Source organism: Anolis carolinensis, chromosome 2 (assembly GCF_035594765.1).
Source record: "Anolis carolinensis isolate JA03-04 chromosome 2, rAnoCar3.1.pri, whole genome shotgun sequence".
Classification (NCBI taxonomy): Eukaryota; Metazoa; Chordata; class Lepidosauria; order Squamata; family Dactyloidae; genus Anolis; species Anolis carolinensis.
The window spans coordinates 1,090,822-1,114,504 of record NC_085842.1 but is presented as its reverse complement, the minus strand read 5'-3'; the positions used below and the strand labels follow the sequence as shown (position 1 = coordinate 1,114,504).

The 23,683-nt window shown below is 43.9% G+C and overlaps 1 protein-coding gene across 1 annotated transcript in view; it reads right to left on the bottom strand.

Annotated features, from left to right (window-relative positions):
* col11a2 (collagen type XI alpha 2 chain) overlaps positions 1–23,683 on the bottom strand; it is a 116,151-nt gene that overhangs the window by 43,203 nt on the left and 49,265 nt on the right. Inside the window, exons 15-35 of the mRNA XM_062974296.1 lie at positions 21,815–21,871; positions 20,018–20,071; positions 19,842–19,895; positions 19,614–19,667; positions 17,981–18,034; positions 16,551–16,604; positions 14,990–15,034; positions 14,691–14,744; positions 14,552–14,596; positions 13,074–13,127; positions 12,041–12,085; positions 11,888–11,941; positions 10,782–10,826; positions 7,237–7,290; positions 6,885–6,929; positions 4,639–4,692; positions 4,436–4,543; positions 4,267–4,320; positions 3,072–3,125; positions 2,843–2,887; positions 1,113–1,166 (exon numbers count right to left, since the gene is read on the bottom strand). Coding sequence (XP_062830366.1) covers positions 1,113–1,166; positions 2,843–2,887; positions 3,072–3,125; positions 4,267–4,320; positions 4,436–4,543; positions 4,639–4,692; positions 6,885–6,929; positions 7,237–7,290; positions 10,782–10,826; positions 11,888–11,941; positions 12,041–12,085; positions 13,074–13,127; positions 14,552–14,596; positions 14,691–14,744; positions 14,990–15,034; positions 16,551–16,604; positions 17,981–18,034; positions 19,614–19,667; positions 19,842–19,895; positions 20,018–20,071; positions 21,815–21,871 — 1,137 coding nt within the window. The remainder of the gene's footprint in view (positions 1–1,112; positions 1,167–2,842; positions 2,888–3,071; positions 3,126–4,266; positions 4,321–4,435; positions 4,544–4,638; positions 4,693–6,884; positions 6,930–7,236; positions 7,291–10,781; positions 10,827–11,887; positions 11,942–12,040; positions 12,086–13,073; positions 13,128–14,551; positions 14,597–14,690; positions 14,745–14,989; positions 15,035–16,550; positions 16,605–17,980; positions 18,035–19,613; positions 19,668–19,841; positions 19,896–20,017; positions 20,072–21,814; positions 21,872–23,683) is intronic.

The window sequence follows — 23,683 nt, the reverse complement described above, 5'->3', positions numbered from 1 at the left end:
AGGTCTTCCAGTGCCCCTGGTAGGGTCACCTTCCACCATCCGTTTTATTTATTTTTATTTATTTTACAGTACTTATATTCCGCCCTTCTCACTCCGAAGGGGACTCAGGGCAGATTACAATGAACATATATATGGCAAACATTCAGTTTGCCATCAGACAAACAACATACAGCATAGACACACACAGAGGCATTTAACATTTCCAGCTTCACAATTCCGGCCACAGGGGGAGCTGGTGGTTCACTGTCCACTTTCCAGCATGTTGCTGCCTTTTTTGAAATGGTGTTGTAAATTAGTTAAATTATACGCATAAAGCGTACCTAAATTTCCTGCTTGACAGATGCAACTGTCTTTTGGGCTGCTTAGGTCAACAGCAAGCTGGGCTTAACCCGACCTGGGCTTCGAACTCATGACCTCTTGGTCAGTAGTGATTTATTGCAGCTGGTTACTAGCCAGCTGCGCCACAGCCTGGCACTGAAGGATCTATATTTCAATTGAGGGACACCAGAAATTCACTTTTTCCTCCAGGAAGAAACGGTGTGGATCTGAATCTGTGTGTAGATATATAAACAATGGGTTTGGGGACATCAGTATCTCCCTGAACATGTTCCACATCCCGGCTCAAATTGAATTCTGTCCCACTATTTGCTGCTCTTGATTTCTACATAGACCTTCCATATTCAGGGACAATCTACTAAAATATCAGTTGTTTAGCTCAAGACTGCGGAATCCTGGGAGTTGTAGTTTCACAAGGACTTTAGCCGTCTCTGTCCAAAATATGTTGGCACCTCACCAAAATACAATTCCCAGGGTTCCACAGCCCTGAGACCAACGTGGTCAAAGTGATGCCGAGCTGTATTAATTCTAGAGCGTAGAAGCCGCAATACACACAAATACACAAAAATCAACCAATCGATCAAGGTATTGATACGGGAAATGTTCTCCTGATGACTCTGAGGTTTTGTCCCAATGGAATTGCTATTTTGATATTTCTATGGTGGTTTTTAAATGGCTTTGTTCTTCTTTAATGCTGTCAGGCTTTTTGTGTCCCAGTCGAGAGATAGAAGCAAGAATGTCAATGGAATGAACGCATGTACAAAGCGGTGACATACCTTTGCTCCTGACTTCCCAGTTGCTCCTCGTGGTCCTCGCTGGCCCCTGGGGCCCTGCAAGGAAAGAGGAAAAAAGAGGGGAAAAGGGTGGAAAAGAGCCCTTTCAAGGGAGGCAGATAAGAGCCCTCCATGTCCAGCTCAGGTCTTGCAAACTCAGCTCCCAACTCCATCAAGGCATGGGCCAACTTGAGCCCTCCAGGTATTTTGGACTTCAACTCCCACAATTCGTAACAACAGGTACCTGACTTAATGGATCTGGACCAAATTGGATACACATACCCCTCATTACCCAACTTAAATTACTGGTGGAATTTCCTCTGAAAAATTCACCCATTCAGGGCCAAGATCCCAAAAACGAATGAATAGAATGTATGCAGGTCTCATATGAAACCACAAGAGGCCAGTATGTAGACAGAAAAGAGTCAGAGGTGCATTGGAAAATTATAGATTTTCCAAATATAATGATACATACATTGCTGGAAAAACTTGATATAGAGATAGATAAAAATTGGTGATCTGTTGGAAAATACTGACTATGGATTGTATAATAAAAACAAGCAATACAGTGTTCCCTCACTACTTTGCGGTTCACTTTTCGCGGATTAGCTGTTTCGCGGTTTTTCAATAAACTCTAAAAGAATATTATAAATCATGAAAAATACAATTTACAGCCTAAGGAAGGGAGGAAGGAGAAGCTGAAGAGAGAGAAAAGGAGACGAAGCGGCGATTTATTAACACATAATTGATTGATAAAGACTTAAAATAGTGTATAACTACTAAAATAATGTATAAATAGTAAAATAAATACAGCGTCCCTACTTCACGGATTTTCACTTATTGCAGGTGGTTTTGGAACGTAACCCCCACGATAAGTGAGGGAACACTGTTTAGCTGGGAAAAAAAATACCGTAAGTATATAGATTAAAAAAATAAGTGCTGTGTTGGAAAAATTACAGACTTTACAAACAGTATAATGATATTGCTGGAAAAAAATTAATATACAGATAGATACAAATAGATGATTTATTTGAAAATACTAACTTTACACATTGTATAATAATACTTATACTGCTCAAAACATTAATAAATACACAGATTAAAAATAAGTGTTGTATTTGAAAGCTGCAGACTTTTACAAATTGTACAATGATATTTATATAACTGGGGGAAAAATAAATATATAGGCAGATTAAAAAATAAATAATGTATTGGAAAAAATACTGACATTAATTGTATGGCAAAACTTATATTGCTGGAAAAATGTATATACAGTAGAGTCTCACTTATTCAACATTCGCTTATCCAACGTTCTGGATTATCCAATGCATTTTTGTAGTCAATGTTTTCAATACATCGTGATATTTTGGTGCTAAATTCATAAATATAGTAATTACTACGTAGCATTACTGCATATTGAACTACTTTTTCTGTCAAATTTGTTATATAACATGATGTTTTGGTGCTTAATTTGTAAAATCATAACTTAATTCGGTGTTTAATAGGCTTTTCCTTAACCTCTCCTTGTTATCCAACATATTCGCTTATCCAACGTTCTGCCAGCCCGTTTATGTTGGATAAGTGAGACATTGGATGTTGGATTTAGGAGACATTGAAGACCTGCTTGGGATCTCAATTAAGAGAAGAAAGTTGGGTAATAATAGTGATAATAGTAATAAGAACAATAATAACCATTTCCTTATTCTTTTGCCCCCCGTTCCCCCATGACTTACTGTGGGTCCTCGCTCGCCTCGGGGTCCAACCTTCCCAGAAATGCCCTGCGGAAAAGAGTAAGAGGATGAAATTAGACTCCAGATCCAAATCCTGGCACAGTTTCTCTTTCTCTTTCTTTGTTACCAGTCTTTCTGGGATCCTCCCAAACTGGACCGCCCTCTGTAAGTGCCATGCCAGGCCCCAAAACAAGGAAGCAGGGACTACTATTTGGAGAGAGGGGCTACTTACTCGTCCTCCCTTCTCGCCGTTGGTCCCTGGGAATCCTGGGAAGCCTTGCAAACCCTGTGGAAAACGGATACGCCGTTAGAAATACAGGTAAGTCAGAAAACCTCTGGCAACGACGCACTGTTTCGCCAGGTCTTTTAATCCCCTCCTCTGTCTGGCTGGAGGTTTTTGAGCAGGATCAGCATGAGGAAGAAGATGGGTTGCAATTGTTTGCTGGTTGCTAAAATGCATAAATTGCTGTCAGAATATGAAATGGAAGATTTTACAGGCTTCAGATTTAAGGACCCAAAGGTATGCATCTTGGCTAGTTTGTCTTCGATTTTGTAAGATGTAGTAGTTTCAGTGTCCTATATTACGAAAATCTGCTTCCTCTGTATTTTTTGTTCTTTTCCCCCACTTCTTAATATAAAAGAGAAAATAGATATTTATTTATGTATATATATTTATATCCTTTGAGGAATAGATGTGGGTGAAACGTCAGGAGATAATGCTCCTGGAACATGGCCAGACAGCCCGGAAAACACACAACAACCCAGCAATTCCAGCCATGAAAGCCTTGTACAACACATATATATGTATGTATGTCCCACAAAGGCTCCTCCATTGCTTGATGGATCTGGACTAAACATGGCACACTTATTTTTCATGGTCCAAGCTAAAATACTGGCAGGATTTCAAATAAAAACAAAAGCCCTTTTTTGGGACAAGGGCCCCAAAAAGGAATAAATACATGCAGCACATAGATGCAACGACCAGATGGCAGCTTATAGAGGCAAAGGATTAGCTGCTGGCCTCTAGGTATGTAGTGCTCAAATGCAGCCACAAGGTGGCAGTGTATACACAGAAATGGCCTCTGGGGATATATGCATGCATTGCTCAGATGTGACCACAAGAGGGCAGTATAGAGATAGAAAGGATTAGCTGTTGGCCCAGAGTAATGTATGTCTGCAGCGCTCAGATGCAACAAGAGGGCAGCGCATAGACAGAAAGGACTAGCTACTGGCAGACAAAATTATGCCCCTTGGAAAAGTCCCAGCGTGAGGCCTACCACAAGGCAAAAACCTGTACAGAATGCATACTTGGACAATCCTGGGTACATAAGTTAGTTAGTGCATATATATATATATGTATATATATATAGAGAGAGGGGGGGGAGAGAAGAGGTATAATGGCCACCCCATGGAGATCTCATACTGACCTTAGGGCCCTGCCGCCCTGGATATCCAGGCAGACCTGGCACCCCAAGCTTTCCCTGCAAGAGGAAGAAGAATGGGAGACATTAAAGTGATTGCGAAGGGATGGTCCAGTCTATACAGAAAATGGTACCCGGTGTGATCACTCTTTCTGTCTCCCATGAGTTCGTTTACCTTCTCTCCCAGAAGGCCAATGGGACCCGGGTCTCCTGGGGGGCCCGTCTGTCCCTTGGGGCCTTCTGGTCCATCTTCACCTCGGGATCCTGGGACACCGACTTCACCCTGAGTTTAGACAGGAAGGAAGGTCAGGGAATGAAGTCGCCACCCGGGTCTCCCAAAGTAGCCCACAGATGATGTCTCGAGAGGGGTGCTCTTACCCGGTCCCCTTTGACGCCAAAATCGCCCTTCTGCCCAGAGACACCCTCTTCTCCCTGCAGGAAAGAGGAACAAGGCAGCGGAGTTGTAGACGGCTCTTCCGCCAGGAAACAAATCTTATTATTACTTATTGGTTTCTTTCAAGACATTATACATCAAGACATTATACACCAGGATTAATGTGGTATTTTAGCTAAAAGACAACAACGAAATAATACGAGACACCCAAAGAACTCAAATAGGTTCCCCCTAAATATTAGGAAGAACTTTCTAGTTGTCAGTGGAATATGCTGCTGCCTCAGAATCTGGTGGAGTCTCCTTCTCTGGAGGTTTACAAGCAGAGGCTGGATGGCTATCTGTCAGGAAGGCATTGGTTGTGCCTTTCCTGAAAGGCAAAAAGGGGTTGAACTGACCTTTGGGGCTCCCTTCCAATTCTAGGATTCTATGACCCAATGAATACTTAGAAAAACACAATGAAAAACAAGCACCTTTGATTTTCTTAGACACAGAGAAGGCATTTGATAACTTAAAGTGAAACTTCATGCTTGCAGCAATAGAAAAAATGAATATGGGAAAAAACTTTGGGACTTGCATAAAAGAAATGTATAGCATACAGCATGCAAAAATACAAATAAATTGCCATTTTCCTGAAAGGCAAAAAGGGGTTGAACTGACCTTTTCACAAGGAGTCCTTGTGATTGTGTCATTGGGGGGGGGGGGGAAGGGGGATCTGTGTTAGTAGTGAATGTGTGAGGGGCCCTATGGCAGGAACCCAATAGGTGTCTTCAGAAAACCGTAAAATGGCAATTGCCCCAAAATCTTGGGAAGGAAGGAAGGCAGGCCCTTTCTCTCATGGCGTTAGGAGATGAGCGTGATTTATGATCCTGGGAACATATCAGTCATGGGCATGTCAGTCTTCATATAGGAAATCATAGGGAGGTCTTCGAGTCTTGGCCAGAACATGTCTGGTGATGGCATCACTTCTGTGCATTAGCACAGAAATAAAGTGACTCTTCATTTAACGGCAGTTGTTAGACAAGAACTACCAACATAAATGGACAATTAACTGACATGTGTTAAATAGAAAAAGGAACAAGACAAAGGCGTTCACTTTCCCAAGTATTTTTTTTAACATGGGAATTACTACTAAGAGAAAGAAGACAGAAAGAAGAGATGAAAGATGGGAAGATCACAAAAAAGAATCAAGACAAAGGAGAATGTTTGCAGATGATGTAATGATGGCCTTAGAAGATACTTCCAGCAACCCTGAGGTGAGCCTATCCCTGGGGTTTCTTGGCACGATTTCGCCAGTAAGGCCTTCTTCTAAAGGGCCAAAGGTATGTCTAGCCCAAGCTGAGTTTCCATGGATGAGTGGGGATTGGAACCCAGCTCTCCCACAACCCTAATCCAAGGCTCAAAACATTGCACCATGCTGCCTCTTCCAGAATGTTCTTGGCAAGATCAATGTGGACCTTTGCTCTGAGGCTGAGAGAGTGTGACTCATCTGGGATCACCCAGTGGGCTTTAAGGGATAAGCAGGGATTTGAACCCTGTTCTGCCCAAGTCCTGGTGTGGAGCCACACTGCAGAATCATAGCTCAGTGCTGTAGGATTCTGGGATGTGTAGTTTTGTGAGATATCTTTAGCCTTCTCTGTCAAAGAGCTCTGATGCCGCAACAAAACACAAAGCCCAGAATCCTGTAGCATTGAGCCAGAGCAATGAAGTGGTGTCAAGCTGTTTTGATTCTGCAGTGTAGCTACAGCCTTAGTCCAACATTGCTTAGGATGCTAAGCTGCCTTTCCTAAATCTAGTAGCTCCTGAGACATAGAGAATCCAAAAAATATCCCTTTGAATAATTTTTTTTGCTGCAGTTCAAGGAAAGAGACAATACAAGGAGTGTTGAGGACATCTTAGAATACTATGGGGCTCACAATGAAAAGCCAGTTGCTTTGATTTTCTTAGATGCGGAAAAAGCCCTAGACAATGTATCCTGGCTGTTTATGCGGCTGTCACAAAGAAGGCGAATACTAGACTAAATTTTCAGGAATGGATCAAACAGAACTACGACAACCAAAGTGCTCAAATCTTGATCAAGGAAGAACCGACAAAACCACAAAGGGCCTAGATAAGGATGGTCTCTTTCGCCATCACTGCTCTCTGAAAAGAGACTTGTGTCCTTTCTGATGCCGATAAAACCAATTCTGATTTTGTGGGTTTCCTTGCATTATGTATTAAACCCAGGTCTTACCTTCTCGCCCTTGTGACCCTTCAGGCCCCGGATGCCGTCCATTCCCTGAGGGAGAGTGAGAGGTAAATATTAAGGCAATTATTTGGGATCAACGTAGGTGAAATCTCCCCTAAATCAAACCCTACACAATCCCAAAATCTCTCCCTATATTGAACCCCACAAAATTCTCCTTTGCCAGCCTGGAATCTAATAGATATGGAGGCCTGTGGTGGCCAATTCACCATATTGGACCCCAAGCATGAATGGGGTTTGGCTGAACCTGGATAGGGTCGCTTTTGCTCCTCCGTGGCCGCATCCCCCCAGCAGCCATGGATAACTGCAAAAGCCATGCGGGGAAATACAGGACGCCTACCTTTGCACCGCGGGGACCCGGGTATCCAATGGAACCTTGAGGACCTGATGGACCCTGGAAGACAGTTAATATTATATGCAATTAGCATATATCCCTGGCTTTGTTACCCAGGTGACAGTAGGGCCGCTGCCCACCTGCTACCTTCCTTTTCTAGCTCTGAGAGGGCCTATTTCACAACATCTCCTTGACAATACTTTGACAACAATGGGCAGACTCTCTTTGTGGCCCTTTATTTATTTATTTATTTACAGTATTTATATTCCGCCCTTCTTTCTCACCCCGAAGGGGACTCAGGGCGGATTACAATGAACACATATATGGCAAACATTCAATGCCAACAGACAAACAACATTCAGTTTTAGACAGACACAGAGGCATTTTAACATCTTTCCAGCTTCACGATTCCGGCCACAGGGGGAGCTGTTGCTTCACCGTCCATTGGTGGCTGTTCTTCCTCATTCTTTTCCTCGTGTTTGGCTGGCAGTTTTATGGTGTTGTAGATTAATTAAATTAGCCTCCCACATAAAGCGTACCTAAATTTTCCCTACTTGACAGATGCAACTGTCTTTCGGGGCTGCATAGGTCAACAGCAAGCCGGGGGTATTTTTTTTATTTTTTTATTTTTATAATGGTCGGAGGCTTAACCCGACCCGGGCTTCGAACTCATGACCTCTCGGTCAGTAGTGATTTATAGCAGCTGGTTACTAGCCAGCTGCGCCACAGCCCGGCCCCTTTCCTTCCTTCCTCCTTGTGACAAAATGTTCCCAGGTCTCAAGATCTCAGATGCTGCTTACAAGTGTTGTGTCGCCATATTGGCAACCCTGAAACCATAATTTCCTTGTTGAAATTGGCATTTACTTTCATCTTTTAGTGCCATGTATATCTGTGCCAACCAAATTGTGAGTCAAAACCTTTCGTGTGTATTTTAATTATACAGTTTTAAAGTTATGAGCCTCTTTGAGTCTCAATCCCAAGGGGAAAACAGGGTACAAATAATAATGATAATGAGAAGGAGGGAGAATATTATTATTATTATTACTATTACAGTAGAGTCTCACTTATCCAACATAAACGGGCCGGCAGAACGTTGCATAAGCGAATATGTTGAATAATAAGGAGGGATTAAGGAAAAGCCTATTAAACATCAAATTACATTATGATTTTACAAAGTAAGCACCAAAACATCATGTTTTATAACAAATTTGACAGAAAAAGCAGTTCAACACACAGCAATGTTATGTAGTAATTACTATACTTAGGAATTCAGCACCAATGTATTGAAAAGATTGACTACAAAAACATTGACTACTAAAAGGCTGACTGCGTTGGATAATCCAGAACGTTTGATAAGCGAATGTTGGATAAGTGAGACTCTACTGTATTATTTTGGCCACTTTGTTTTCTCTCCTTTGTTAGGATGAGAGTATAGCGGAACCAGCAGCATCCAGTTAACACCATGTGCAAAAAACTCACACCAGGCAGAGGAATTGAAAGAACAAAGGAACTTTACTCTTGCTTGTTGAGTTGAAATATAAAGCAGTTCTGTAATCGTACGATGTCCATGTAGTTGCATAAGATCAATAACTAATCAATCAGCATTCAATATATCCAGCATAGCATATTCAAACTGCTACTTGACCGTAGCTAGAGAGCCTGTCTTTTCTGTGCTCTCCCTGGAAGCCCAGATTCCCAACTGAAAAAACCCAGCCATCTGCCAGCAAACCGATACATTGTTTGAGGCGTGGCTTGCCTCTGCAAAAGCTTAGCTCCCTTTTTTAAAGAGATCTTTTGCAAACAACTTTGCAAGGATTTCTTTACACACACACACACATAGCAATTTGGCACAATATCCTTCACTGCCTCTGCTCAGAAATTCCCTCATTGGTTGTACAGTAGAGTCTCGCTTATCCAACCTTTGCTTATCCAACATTCTGTGTTATCCAACACAGTCTGCCTTTTAGTAATCAATTTTTTTTGTAGTCAATGTTTTCAATACATTGCGATGTTTCGGAGCTAAATTAGTAAATACAGTAATTACTACATAACGTTGCTGTGTATTGAACTGATTTTTCTGTCGATTTGTTGTACATGAGATTTTGGTGCTTAATTTGTAAAATCATAATGTAATTTGACATTTAATAGGCTTTTCCTTAATCCCTCCTTATTATCCAACATTGTTGCTTATCCAACGTTCTGACGGCCTGTTTAAGTGAGACTCGACTGTATTTCCTTTTAATATGCAGACAGGTGTGCTGCCCCCTGCTGGATGGAACAGGAGGGAGCTGCATAGCTCTGCTTCTGGCTTGTGCTCTGCTGCCCCCAAGTGGCCAGAAAAGTCATGGCAGACGGAACAGATTTAGGCCCTGGTTTTCCCAATTGGAGGACCAAAAACATTTTGTTTATCTACATTGAGTCTCATTTAAATAAGGAAAGCCAGGCATAAGTAAACATAATAATAATAATAAATTATAATAAAATCCTTGAATACTGTATTATCCATCGGCTTCCAGTACGATCTGAAACTTTTCATATCAGTTTCCTAGGGAAGTTAATTTTAATCTAATGTAAGACTGGACAGAATGGGAACTAAATCTGCGAGGTTTTCAGTCAATCTGAGAGAAAAGAACAAATGAATTTGTTTCGTGTTTATGGCTCTTAGGAGGTCTATTGCTTGTAAATGTATAATATTGTAGATTTAAATTGAACACACTTAGATTGAAATAGCTCAGTAGAGGCTAGTCTATATCAGACATGGGTAAACTCCGGCCCTCCAGGTGTTTTGGACTTCAACTCCCACAATTCCTAACAGCCTACCTGGAGGGAGGCCGAAATTGGCCCATGTCTGCCATAGTCATGACGGAGGACCTAGAAATGTTAGTGAGGTGTTCTCTCTGTGCATTTTCCAGTTTCTGCAATGCACCTCGATGGTATATACCTCCACCGGAAATGGTTCATTTCAATAGGATTCACCTTTATCTACAATAAATCCAGGAGCGGGTCCCCTGCGGATACGGGGGTCATACTTGTTAGACAGCAATGCCTCAGCATTGAATCTATGTGTAAAATACAGTTCTGATGGACATGTAATAACACCTGGGAAATGACTGAGAAATCATGTGAGGTTTATGACGAGAGGCTGCATCATTCATGTGTCCCTTACTGATGACAAGGCAGCAGGTGGTTATAAAAAGAGAGAGGAAATGATCAATCTCTCTCTCTTGCTGAGTGAACCTCATTGTGAGTATATCTCTGTATTTACCAATTGTTTGATTTTGCTTGCCTCTGTGGCATTCATTTGTGCAGTGTGCAGCGTTCTAGGATGGATGTGATTGGACAGCTATAGGTCACCAACCTATCCTGCAATAATACTCTCCATGAAATTGGTCTCCAAAGGTCTTAATAGATAGGCCTGGCACCTATATGAATATCCTCCCAGTAGGAAAACCCCCGATAACTTTCCATCCCGCTTCCTTGTTCCGTTTGCCTTCACGACGGCCCTGTGAGGAAGGCCAGCATAGTCTGCAAAGAGGTTTCCTCCCACTCACCTGGTTCCCTTTGGTTCCTGGGTGGCCCTCTTTGCCCGGGTGGCCCTGAAAGAGAAGCACAGAAACCCATTTAGTATTCATTTCATTGACCCTACAATTGTGTTGGAAGACTTGGCAAATACCTCTCTAGAAGTCTCTAGGACCTACAACACCACACTATGGTACACTGGGACAGGAAGTCAGTTAATTTGATGGCATTTGGTTGTATCTGGCCAGGAATATATACCTTACGGATACAGGGGTCCTACTGTACAGTCAGTACCCCACATTTTGACTTTTACGGTTTTGATTAAAAATGTCCTCTCTAGGAATCTTTATGTCCTCCAGCTTGACTCTATGGTCAACATCCTCCATCATGCTGGAGGACTGAAAGATTTTCAGAGAGAATATGTTCTCTCTAAGCCTTTTCTGGGTCTTCCAGTGCAATTCTATGGTATGCTTTCACTGGAGGTTGACCTCAGAATTCCACCGGAAAACTAAGAAATTCTGGAGAGGTGTCCTCTCTAGGTTTATATGAAGTCCTCCAATGCAATTCTAAGTTATGCTTTTGCCATTAGTTGATCATAGAGTTGTTCTGGAAGACCTAGAATTGTTAGAGAGGTCTCTCTAGGCTTTTACTCAGTCCTCCAGCACAGTTTTATGTTATGTTTCCACCAGACACTAACCATAGAGTTGCGCTGGAGGACCTAGAAATACTGGAGAAGTACCTTCTCTATGCATTTTCCAGGTCCTCCAGAACAATTTTATGGTATGCTTCCTTTGGAAGTTGACCAGAGTGGTGCTGGAGGACCTGGAAATGGAGGGCAGGTGTTCTCTCTAGGCATTTTCTTGGTCCTCCAGCACAATTTTGATATACTTTTTGTACTTTGAAATCGTCTTGCAGCATTTTCTTTGAGGACAAAAGGGGAAAGATGGAAGTGGACAGAGAAGAGAAGATGGGAAGATGGGGCAGTGGAGGATGAATCAGGGCTATCACTGCAAAATTGGAAAGTACTCTGGAAAAATCAAGAAGTAATGGCCTCCCAACTATTTCCTATTAAATCAGGCTGGCATTTATTGGGGTGGTATATTAAAGGGAGAAAATAAGATGAAGATCTGTTATTTACCGGGGGGCCATCGGAGCCAGGCATCCCTGGGAGACCCGGTTTTCCTGTTGGACCCTGAAGAAGGAGAGAGAAAAGAAGGGTCAGGTAAGGTATGGGGTCATCTCACCTTTAGAAGTCATAATATTTTGGAGTCGGGAGGCTGGCCTCTCTCACCTTTTCCCCATGGGGTCCCATGGGGCCTTGAGGTCCGGCCAGGCCCTGGAAAGAAATCACAGAATGAAATGAGGGCAGGCAACATTGCCAATTGGTAGCAGGATTCAGGAGAGGAGAACATGTCCCATTTTCTTTGTACTATAGTTCCCAGAATGCCCAGTGGCCACAGCGAGCAGTTATCCAGAAGTTCATGGACTACAATTCCCAGCAGTCACTGGTCAATATAAACAATGGTGAGGAATGATGAGAACTACAGTTTAGTGACATCGTTATGGCTTTGTGATTTCCCTCCTGACTCTGCTATATGCAGATGATATGCTATTGGTCATTTGTCTCCTTTGCTGGATCTGAGTATGGGTGCATCTACACTGTAGAATGAATGCAGTTTGGAACTACTTCAACTGCTGCACCCCAGTGCTAAGGAATCATGGAAGTTGTAATTTGGGGAGGCACCATCACTAAAGACCTTTTCCATTTTCAGAACATGGTTAATGTGTTCCACTTTTCAACTGATTCTGTTTCTGACCCTGGTCCCAAATAAAGGTGACTAGGGCCATATCTATGCATTAATGCAGCATTGATTTAATTTCATTTAAAGTTATACTTTGAGCCAAGATTGGGAATCATGTAGGCGTCCAGGGGGCCTTGGACTTGAATTGTCAACAGCCACCGGTCAGTATCAACAGTGGTGAAAAATGATGGGAACTGCAGCTCAGTGACATCCACATGGCCTCATGACTGTATGTAGAAGATATGCTATTGTTCATTTCTGACACTATCTTCTATAGTAAATCTACCTATGGCTTCAACTATACTGTAAAGTTAATGCAGTTTGACATCACAGGCCAGTGTTCATCAATGGCTTTGTTGAGCTTCTATATTCAAAGGCAATCTACACACCAATGGGGAGCAACAGGAGGGAACAGATTTTGCTTTCGCGTGCATTAAATGGTCCAGACAAACATACAGAGCTCTCTTCACCATGGGCCATATATGAGGCCATATACAGCCACCTTGACCAGCTGCCACTCACCTGGGTTCCTGGAGTCCCCTGCTGACCGGGGGGGCCTGGTTCCCCTTGCGGACCCTGCGAAGGAGACAACAGCATGCGTGAGACACTGGGCGACTGACTGGACTCTGAACTATGTCAGAAAAGACCTGGGAGTCTTAGTGGACCATGAGCTGGACATGAGCCAGAGGTCTATGATCCATTTGAACACACATGGCATAAATCAGATTAGCAGTAAAAAGACAGACTCTATACCTTGTTTATTTCCTACCATCCTAAGACTTTGGCATTGATCTTTGGACAAAAGTATCCAGAGAAAAGTAGGGCCATGTTCCACTAGATCAGTGCTATCCAAATAAAAATGAAAGGTTTTCATAACATTATGTATAATTATTGCAATATTTCTTTCTAATGTTTCCTCCACAGTCTTTCTGGGCATTTGGGGGTTGAAATCTGCCATGGCTTGTATACACGAGACCCCCTGAAATTGCAAACTGTCATTCTTTGAAGTGAGAAGGAGCTGAGCCCTCCAAAACTGGAGAATTTGCACGACAAAGACCCAAAGGTCTGTCAGAAATATTAAAAATTTACTTACAAAAATGTGAGTCAAGCACTAAAAGGGTTAAACAAATGCAATGACTCACCAAAATTCAATATAAGCAGGTGTACCTGTAGCTTAGTAGGCCTCAGTGCGTGAGAAGCCTCAGTGTGAGAGAGGCCTCAGTGAGAGAGAGGCCTCAGTATGAGAGAGGCCTCAGTGAGAGAGAGGCCTCAGTGTGAGAGAGGCCTCAGTGAGAGAGAGGCCTCAGTATGAGAGAGGCCTCAGTGAGAGAGAGGCCTCAGTGTGAGAGAGGCCTCAGTGTGAGAGAGGCCTCAGTGAGAGAGAGGCCTCAGTGTGAGAGAGGCCTCAGTGTGAGAGAGGCCTCAGTGAGAGAGGCCTCAGTGAGAGAGAGGCCTTAGTGAGAGAGAGAGGCCTCAGTGAGAGAGGCCTCAGTGTGCGAGAGGCCTCAGCGAGAGAGAGGCCTCAGTGTGAGAGAGGCCTCAGTGAGAGAAGGCCCTATGTGAGAAGGCCTGGTGTGAGAGAGGCCCCAGTGTGAGAAATTTCAGTGAGAGAAGCCCCAGGTTGAAGTTGTCCTGTGTAAAGCTACTGTGTGAAGTTCCTGTGTAAGTTCGGTGTGAGAGGAGGCTCTGTGAGAGCAAAGCTGTTTATCTGCATGAGAAAGAAGCCCAGCATGGAAGCAAAGAAGGAACTATAAAGAACTTTATTTGTGTTATGGAAACTTTCTTTTTGTAAATAATGAAACCATATTATTTTGCTACAAAGAAAAGCCTCCAAAGGAAGAGATAACATTGGTCTTTGTGTTTTTGTTCTTTGAATCACTTTTGGCTACTGGTGCTGGGTTGCACTGCTGCAAATAAGTAACTCTGCTTTACATTTATGAGGAGGATCTTTTGTTCATAAGCCTCCTCGCCTAACTAGGTTTGCCTTGGTGGCTACTCACCAGGTTGCCCTTCGGCCCATGCGGTCCGTCGATGCCCCGGACGCCCTGTTAGGATGGATGGACAAAGTAAAGGGTCAGTGGTGGGATGAGGAGCCTTGGGGGTCTGCATAGTTGAGAAAAGCACCTCCCGATCACTTACTGGGGGTCCTGGGATTCCTGGGGGTCCTTTGGGGCCAAGCAGACCTCTGGGTCCCTGGAAGAAAAACACAGGAAGGGAAGAGGAAAGCCCAGTGTTAGTGCAATACTTGGAAAGGTCTGCAGAAGTAACCTCTTGACCATGGAAGCCATCTGGTCATAGGGCCAACGTCCCAAATCTATCTAAACAGGGAGGGATAAAGAAGGGAAAAGGGGAGAAGAAAGGGAGAGGGGGAAGAAAAGCAAGGAAGCAGAGGGGAGAAGGAAAGTAGAGATTCATTTTATGTTATTGTATTTCCGTACCGGTTCTCCGGGAAGGCCTCGCTGCCCGACTTCTCCATCATCTCCCTAAAATCAGAAGAAATATAAACAACATCAACTACAAACTCAGGGAATCCCATAGGATTCAAGGGGAGCTTCCTTCATTTCCCCTAAAACAAACATCCCACTTTTGATAACCTCACTCTTTGCTTTTTAAATAAATCAAGTAGCCAGTCCTTAAGGAACAATGGGCTCACCTGTCAATGTTTTCATTCTCCCTCCTCTGTGGTGCCATCCCAGTTATGGGTCCTCCTCGCTTGGTAAATTGTTTATGTGTTCCACTTTTCAACCAATTACATTTCTAACAGTGACCCGTAGATGGTGAACATAGCCATATCCACACATTTATGCGTGGTTTATTTAATTTAATTTAAAATAATACTTTGGGCCAAGTTTGGGAATACATGTGGGCGATCCTGAAAAGGTTTCGCAAAAGCCCTCAAATTGTGAACTACGTATGTTAACCCATTTCAATTCATGCCTGGTATATTGTTTCACCAAGTTTCCCACTTTCTGACCGATTCCATTTTCTGACAGTCATCCAGAAAAAAGTTCATGTTTTCAATGTTTCAACTGCGGATCTGACTGGTTTAGGAACTGGACCACCGTTAGAAAATGAAATTGTATTAAAAGTGGAACTTAGTTTTCTAAACCTGCAGATTCAAGACTAAGCGCTAGATGGTGCCAGAGAGAAAGAAAATCCAAAAAATGTAATAAAAGCCACAGTAGGGATTGAGGCCCTATTTATATGGCAATATTATGCAATTAGAAGCTACGTCAAGCATGGGCAAACTTGGGCCCTCCAGGCGTTTTGGACTGCAACTCCCACCATTTCTAACAGCCTCAGGCCCCTTCCTTTCCCCCTTCAGCAGTAACTAATTACTCTACTTACACCTCAGCTATTTTCTAACTACTTAGGTAAACAGAGAGCAGGGCTTGACAGTTGGATGCTCATCCCGACCAGACTTCAAACTGGCCTCCTTTTGCTTGGTAGATCTTATTACTGCTGGTGATTTACCATCTGTGCTAAAGTCCAGCCCAATATAATACCTTTTCACTACATGCATTACATGGCAGTAAGGATGGGGCTTGAGTGAACTGGAGGGCCAAAGTAGTGTGGAGAGTGGTTGTAATTTAGATCAAGGCCCTGATCAGGAGAAATGGTCTTTCTGATAGCCTGGGCAAATCAGTATTTTGAAAGTGAAGTCTTTTGAGTATCTGCCTTCCTTAGTTAATGTTTCAAGTTCATCTCATCATTCTCAACAGTTTCCAAGGGTGGCCCCAAGTAGAGCGCATCACAGGAGTCCAAAAGGGATGTGATATGGCTGCTCAAGGAAGGGGCACAGATGCCATACTAGCATCAATAATCCAGAGTCCAGGCCAATGACGAAACATGGGCCTCTGGACTCTGATCTGAATCCACCTACAGTGAGCTTAGTGCCTTTCCTGACTCATCAGAAACACCTCCATCATGCTGAGATCAAACTTCATATTGGTTACCCCCATACTGTCCAATATTGGTTCATAAACACCACAAACTCACCCTCTCGCCATCTTCTCCGGGGGGTCCGTGGATCCCCTGGGATCCGGTGTCTCCCTAGAATGGAAAGGGAGAAGATCCAGACCATCACCACATCCAAGTCAACCCCAAGATGTACTTCAATTAGCTGCAAGTGATATTGTTTTGGGAGTTGCAGAGATATCTACGATTCCGTCACTTTTCACCTGTGTCTCAGTGAATGTGGAGGGGCTGCCCCCTTGGAATAGCTGCCTCCATATTTCCCCCTTCTTTGTCCACGAGAAACGTAGTTTCTGGTGGGACTGAGAACCCAGCGTTATTCCAATAATGCAGTATTAAAGCACGTTATTACATAAAACTCCTAAAACGTGTCCTAACATCAGAATCCTGTCTTGCCTAGAACTGGAACACCTTGGCTTAGAGTCTCTTTTTATCACACCAAGGCTCACTGAAAGCTAGACTTATTGATTGAAAGTTTGATAAGGTTTTGACTTATCAATTGATAAGACATAGCTCCTCCCAATCCACGCATTCCCCATTTTCATGTCTTTTTATAAATGCAAGAATTGCAGAGCTCTGAGAGTTTGCTGTTTTGATAATAATAATCAATTCATCATCATCATCATCATCATCATCATCATCATCATCATCATCATCCCAGGTGACAGCTGAATTGACAAGAAGCTACTGGAAAAGCTGACACAATATGAGGACTTAAAGACTGAACTGCAAAGACTCTGGCATAAGCCAGTCAAGGGGGTCCCAGTGGGGATGAGAACAGTGGGTGCTGCGTCTAAAGACCTTGGCCAGCACTTGAAAACAATCAGCGCTGACCAAAGCATCATGTGTCAGCTGCAAAAGACCACCCAACTCGGATTTGCACACATTATTCGCCGTTGCATAACACAGTCCTAGACACTTGGGAAGTGTCCAACGTGGGATCCAATACAAAAGCTAGCAGAGTGATCTTGTTTGAGGTATTAATTATTAATGTGGGATTTGTGTACAGATAGTGTTTAAATGAAATTTGTGTCTAGCATGTATTGCATCATCCAGGAAATGCTATAGTCTGTAAAGAGTTAATTGGTAAGAAGCTGTATTGACCTTGGATATGTGTCTGGAGCCAGATAGGAGTGTCCAGACTACAAGTGTGTTTGTATATAGCTGATTGCATCAGATGAGATCTGTTCTGCCTGCTGAGAAGATCTGTGCTGTTTGTCTAGATTGAAAGTCCTGTGTCTATCGTCTGCAAGTCTGTTTGTTTTGTTCAGTAAACTTTGTACATACTTTTTACTTCGTCTCTGACGTCCTTTCGTTCTGCGCTCAACTGACGTCATTCATCTGCTGCTACGCTGTGCGCATTACTCTGACATTAATCTTGTTGTGTATCTAATAATAATAATAATAATAATAACAACAACAACAACAACAACAACAACATTCAGACCACTTACTCGGTGCCCCTTCTCCCCTGGGAGACCTGGGAGGCCATCGAAACCACGCTCGCCCTGCGGAGAGAACAGGAAAGACACAGGTTCTTGACTTCTAGATCAATGGCTTCAATGATGACAGAATAGAAGGCAGACTGGTTGAATTTGTGGATGGTGGGTTTAGTTTTTTCCTAAGAGACTCAAATGATTATGTCACATATAAAGTGGCCCTCTTGCGTTGTTGGCCAAAAGTATCAGAAAGAGAGAGCTAGATAAAATTGCCATCAACAGCTATGGAGACTCAGAGGGTTAATTTGACCCTCCTCCAGTAACTATCAATAATTCACATTGTTTTTTGCTCTGTGTAAGCATGAAGCTCGGCCTGTGATTGTTATCATTTGCTTCATGTTTGCTTTGAGGGTCCTGCTCTGTGCACCCTGCACCTGTACCTTTCTGTCATAGCCTTGGGCTAGCACAATGAACTATTTTGATTTGAAGATGGTGGGACCACATTGGGAGGGAGAGATCTCATACCCTCATAGGAGAGGATTGGCCTTCACAGATGAGAGAGATGAAGGGCTAGAACTAACACAATGAATGCCAACAGGGAGAAAATGGACAGTACGACACTCAGGCAATAATTGCTGTAGTGCAGCCCATAGTTGTGGCTGATACCAATGTAAATGGAAAAATAAATCATGGGAACTCTGGGCCTGTGAGCCAACATGAGATTTGAAATCCTGAAAAGGATCGATTTGTGTCTCAGCCATTAGCGAAGGTCCCATTCCAGAGAGGTGCCAAGAAGGTGCAGAGGAGTCATTCTCTAGGGAAACAAGTTCAGAGGATGAAATCCCAGGCGGAGAGAATAATGAGTTGCAAGATAATGAGCTGGTTGATAGAAGACTCCGTTTTCATAAACTTTGTGCTGCTCAACAGGATTTCCGAAGATCACAGTGCTTGTTACAGAAGAGACCCATATCAGGAATTCATGGGAAAAGGCATGATTTCATGTGTATATTAGAGAGGCCAGGTGGGTTTTCCAACCAGTCTGGTCAATGTTTGTTATTGAAACAACAGCTGGCCAAGTCTTAGTCAAGCCTGCTGAGAGACTTTTAGTTTCTTGTCTTTGTTCATGTTTCTTGCTTCTAAGTTTGAAGGATTGTTCCCAGATTTTTGTATTGAACTTGAAACTGCCTCATGCTTTCTGGTTTTCTTGTATTCCTGTGCTGGGTGTTCTGTTGCCTTGGGATTCTGGATCACTCTTGTACCTTGAACCCCATGGACTATTTTATATGTATAGATTTTGAAGTTTTTACTATTTTTGCTGATGTGCTTTTTATATAACTTTCAATAAACGGTTTTGCTTATTTAACTTGGACTGGAGTGTGGTGGTTAAGTTCAGAGGGGTTTCCTGGCCTGGAGTGCAACAATAATAATGAAATGCACAGAGATAGGACAGGGGACACCTGGCTTGGAAACAGTCTTTGAGAAAGTAATTGAGGAGTCTTTCATTCTCTGGAGATCTTTAAGTGGAGGCTGGATGGCCTTTGGAGGTCCCTCCCGACTCTAGTGTTCAATGATCCTAAGCTGTGAAAGAGGCGACCCAGGAGGGATAGTCCCAGGGCTCACCAAAGGGCTGAAGTTGGTTGCCACTGACCTTGTTGCCGGACTCCCCGGGCATCCCTCGGGCCCCATCGGCCCCGGCGCGGCCCTATAAAGAGGAATTGGAGGGAGGAGCAGTCAGGAGGGGCCCCTTCCCTTGGCCCCGGCCTCCCTCTCACTCCTGAAAAGCCAATACAGGTGGAGCACCCCTGCTCCGGAAACCCCAGGCCCCCTTCTCTGTAGACACAGAGGCCTTTTCCTCCAAGGCAACTGCGTTACTTACTCGTCGTCCAGATTTCCCTGGGGCTCCGGTCAATCCCTGGGGTCCCCTTGGCCCCTGAAAGGGAGAAGATAAACACAATAAGAACAATTATCATCATCATCATCACTGAGGGAAGTCCACTCTCTCCTGGTTCACATCAGGAAAGAGACGGGGCAGAGGGGAGGCGGTCATCTCACCTGGGGGCCAAAGTCTCCGGACTCGCCCTTCATGCCGTTGCTGCCGGGTTGACCCTGGAAAAGAATGGCATTCCCATCATCACCAGTTGAAATGGTATCAAACTGCTATGTCAATGCACTGTCACCCAATGGAATTATGGGCTTTGCAGTCCTTGGCGGCACTAGAGCTCTCTGGCAAAGGATTCTCAGTAACCCCTCCCTCAACTACAAATCTCAGGATTCAATAGTACCTAATGAATTCCTCCAGAGGATAACAACAAACCCTACTGAAATGAATGACTTCCTGGAGAAGTCTTTTATTACAACAGGCTTCGTTACTATCCACTGTTTGCTCTCTCCACCATAAATTCAAGAATGTATCCCCTGCAGATATGTATTGGGAAGTAGCTTCAGGAACCCAAACTCATGGACCTGGGTGTTGGGGTTCAGGAGCAAGATGCTGGGGATTCCTCGGTGTCTGTGTGCCCGTGATCAAGGTTTGTTTTTGTTTTGTTTTGGTTTTTTGTGTGTGTCAGGAGCGGCTTGAGAAACTGCAAGTCACATCTAGTGTGATCAAGGTGCTCTGCAGGCCTTGGATCAGAGAGAAGTGCCAACAGTTGCAGAGGAGACAGGGGATGTTTGGGATCCCAATATCAGTTCCTTAGCAAATGGGGAAAAGTCCATTTTTCTTGGGATTTGGCCTTCAGTGCCTTCTGCAAGTGGAGATGGGGAGTTTTCCCATGATATCAGATTAGGCCTCCGCACGGAGGGAGTCAAGGATAGATTAATTAGGCATTCAGAAAGACTCTGTGAGAAATTGTTGAGAACCAGGTGTCAAAGGCATGACCTCATGGCTTCTTGGTCGGACCTGAGCTTAAATTAAGTGCTGTTTACTTGTGTCTCCAGAGCAGACAACGTTGCCATAGAATCAAGATCCTGTTTCAGCTCTCATGCTCATGAATCAAGTCTTTTGTGTTTGCCTGTGTTCCTGAAATAGTTTTGCCTTGGAAAAGTTCTTGTCTTCTTGCTTATGGATTTATGCCTATATTTTTGCTTCCTGGATTTTGTGTACTTTGCTATTTCAGACTATTGATCTTTTGTACCTATGGACTACTGCTATTTCATAGCATCTTTCCCCCTGCTTTTTGGGAAATGCCCTTTCCCCCCTTTTGTACAGGCTTTGTCAATAAACTGCTGTAGTTAGTAACTGCTGGACTCTGTGTGGTGCTGGGTGAAGAGGTGTTCCAAGCCTAGAGTGCAACACTGAGGTGTAGAATTAATGCAGTTTGACACTTGTTTGTCCTAGCCTTTAGCCATGGTAGTGAAAGTGGTCCCAAACTACATTAATTCTACAGTGCAGATGCACCCAGGGTCTCTTGGTGTATGATGTCGGGGGCATTGGTGAGACTCTGCTTGCCATGCAGGGTGGGTTCCAAAATCATCATCCTGGTCTCACCGGTCCCTCCTTCTCCAGGCTGCCTTCTCATACGGAGAATCAGCACTGGTAATCAAAACGCCAGCAGTCGAATATTCAGTTGAATCCAACGGTACTTAATCTTTATTTACATTGCTATATACAGTAGCACTCATTAGCAATAAGTCCTAGACACATGGCATACCCTGACATATGACTCCTGCACTTGCAAGCTCAAAATCCTATAACATTAACCCCCTTAAACCCTTATTCTAGTAGAAAAAATACAATCTTTTAGTACTGTTTTGTTTTATTCTCATCTCTAATTAGGAGGATTCTAGTTGTATTGCTGAAAATTCAACACAAGTTCAGAGGGGGGAAAAACTAAGGGAAAAACGACTCACCATGGTGCCTGGTCGGCCGGTGTATCCCATGGGTCCTGGGGGGCCTCGCAAGGCCATCTTTGGGGGAAAAGACAAATACGGGGAGTCAGTTAGACATCTGCGAAATAAAATGTGGATTTTGTGCATGTTGCAGTAGAAGACCTCACTGGGTTCACCCTTGGTGCACCCTAGGATTTGTAGTTTGGGGCACTTAGACTGGTGGTCTCCCCTGAATTGCAGCATTGCAAAACTCTACAGCCAAACTACAAATCCCGGGATGCCATAAGGCACCACCATAGCAGGTTAGAGTGGTAATGATGGGATCCAAGAATCCAGAGCTGGGTGAGGCCACAAAGGCCATCTAGTCCCATCTCCTGGCAGGCATGAAGACACAATCCAAGCCCTCCAGACAGATGCCCATCCAGCCTCTGTTCCAAGGCTTCCAGCAAGGAGACGGCACAGGACTGCCAGGCAGCAGCATATTTCCTTAGTTCTTACCATCAGTTGCTCCTAATATTTATGTGAAATGCTTTTCCTGCCATTTGAATTCACTGTTCCATTGCTTTTCTAGTCTCGCTGGAAACTCCCTTCACTCCCATTCTGAATGGGAGACCAGATGGCATTCGCCTTTTTTGCTGCAGCATCACCTTGTTGGCTCAGGTTCAAAAAAGAACCTCATGGAGGAAGGCTGAATCTAGTAGTGTCTCCTCTTTTTCTGGAGGTTTTCAAGCAGGGGCTGGATGGCCATCTGTTGGGGATGCTTTAACAGTGTCTTCCTGCCTGGCAGAAGGGGGCTGGACTGGATGGCCCTTGGGGGCCCCTTCCACTTCTATGGCTCCATGAGTCTGAGGGCTCTTCTAGACCAGTCAGAGGCCAAGAAAGTGAATGCATCAAACATGGAACCTGGCCTCAAATCACTTTGGGAGATTCTTTCCCATTTCCAGAGAGATGCGCATCAGTGCTCTGAAGCCCTATGGGGTGAAAAGAAAGGGAAAAAAACAACTGAGGGAAGAGGTTTCCCCTTTCTGCCCTTGGAGAACGTTTGGGCAGTCCCCATTTTGTGGTCTATTATAATGCGCTGCAGCATGTTGTGGGTCTGGGAAACGCAGGGATGCTCTTCAGCGCATCATTTGGTTGAACTCTGACTTTTTAAAATAGTTATTGAGCTTGATGTTCATTGCAGCGCACTTTGTGGGTCTACATTCTGCGGGCAATCCTTCCTTCCTCAAGCATTGTAGTGTGTTCATGGAAATGCCCTTGACGAGGATTCCTGCCTCCGTGGAGTCCCACATGCGCTGCAGCATTGCACTCCTGGCTCAGGTTCAAGTTCCCGACCAACAAGGATCCCGAGATCTTTTTGCCACGTAGTACTGCTGACTGAGTCCAGTATCCCCAGGGCATTTGGTTCCTGTGGCCTCACCGGGTAAGGAATTCCCTCCGGCAACGGGGTGCGGTCCAGAATCTCTGTCTTTACACACATTATTTATTTATTTATTTATTTACAGTATTTATATTCCGCCCTTCTTTCTCACCCCGAAAGGGACTCAGGGCGGATTACAATGAACACATATATGGCAAACATTCAATGCCAACAGACAAACAACATACATTAGACAGACTCAGAGGCATTTTTTAACATTTATCCAGCTTCACGATTCTGGCCACAGGGGGAGCTGTTGCTTCACCGTCCAGAAGTGGCTGTACTTCCTCATTCCTTTCCTCGTGTTTTGCTGGCAGTTTTATGGTGTTGTAAATTAGCCTCCCGCATAAAGCGTCCCTAATTTTCCCTGATTGACAGGTGCAACTGTCTTTCGGGGCTGCATAGGTCAACAGCAAGCCGGGGCTATTAATGGTCGGAGGCTTAACCCGACCCGGGCTTCGAACTCATGA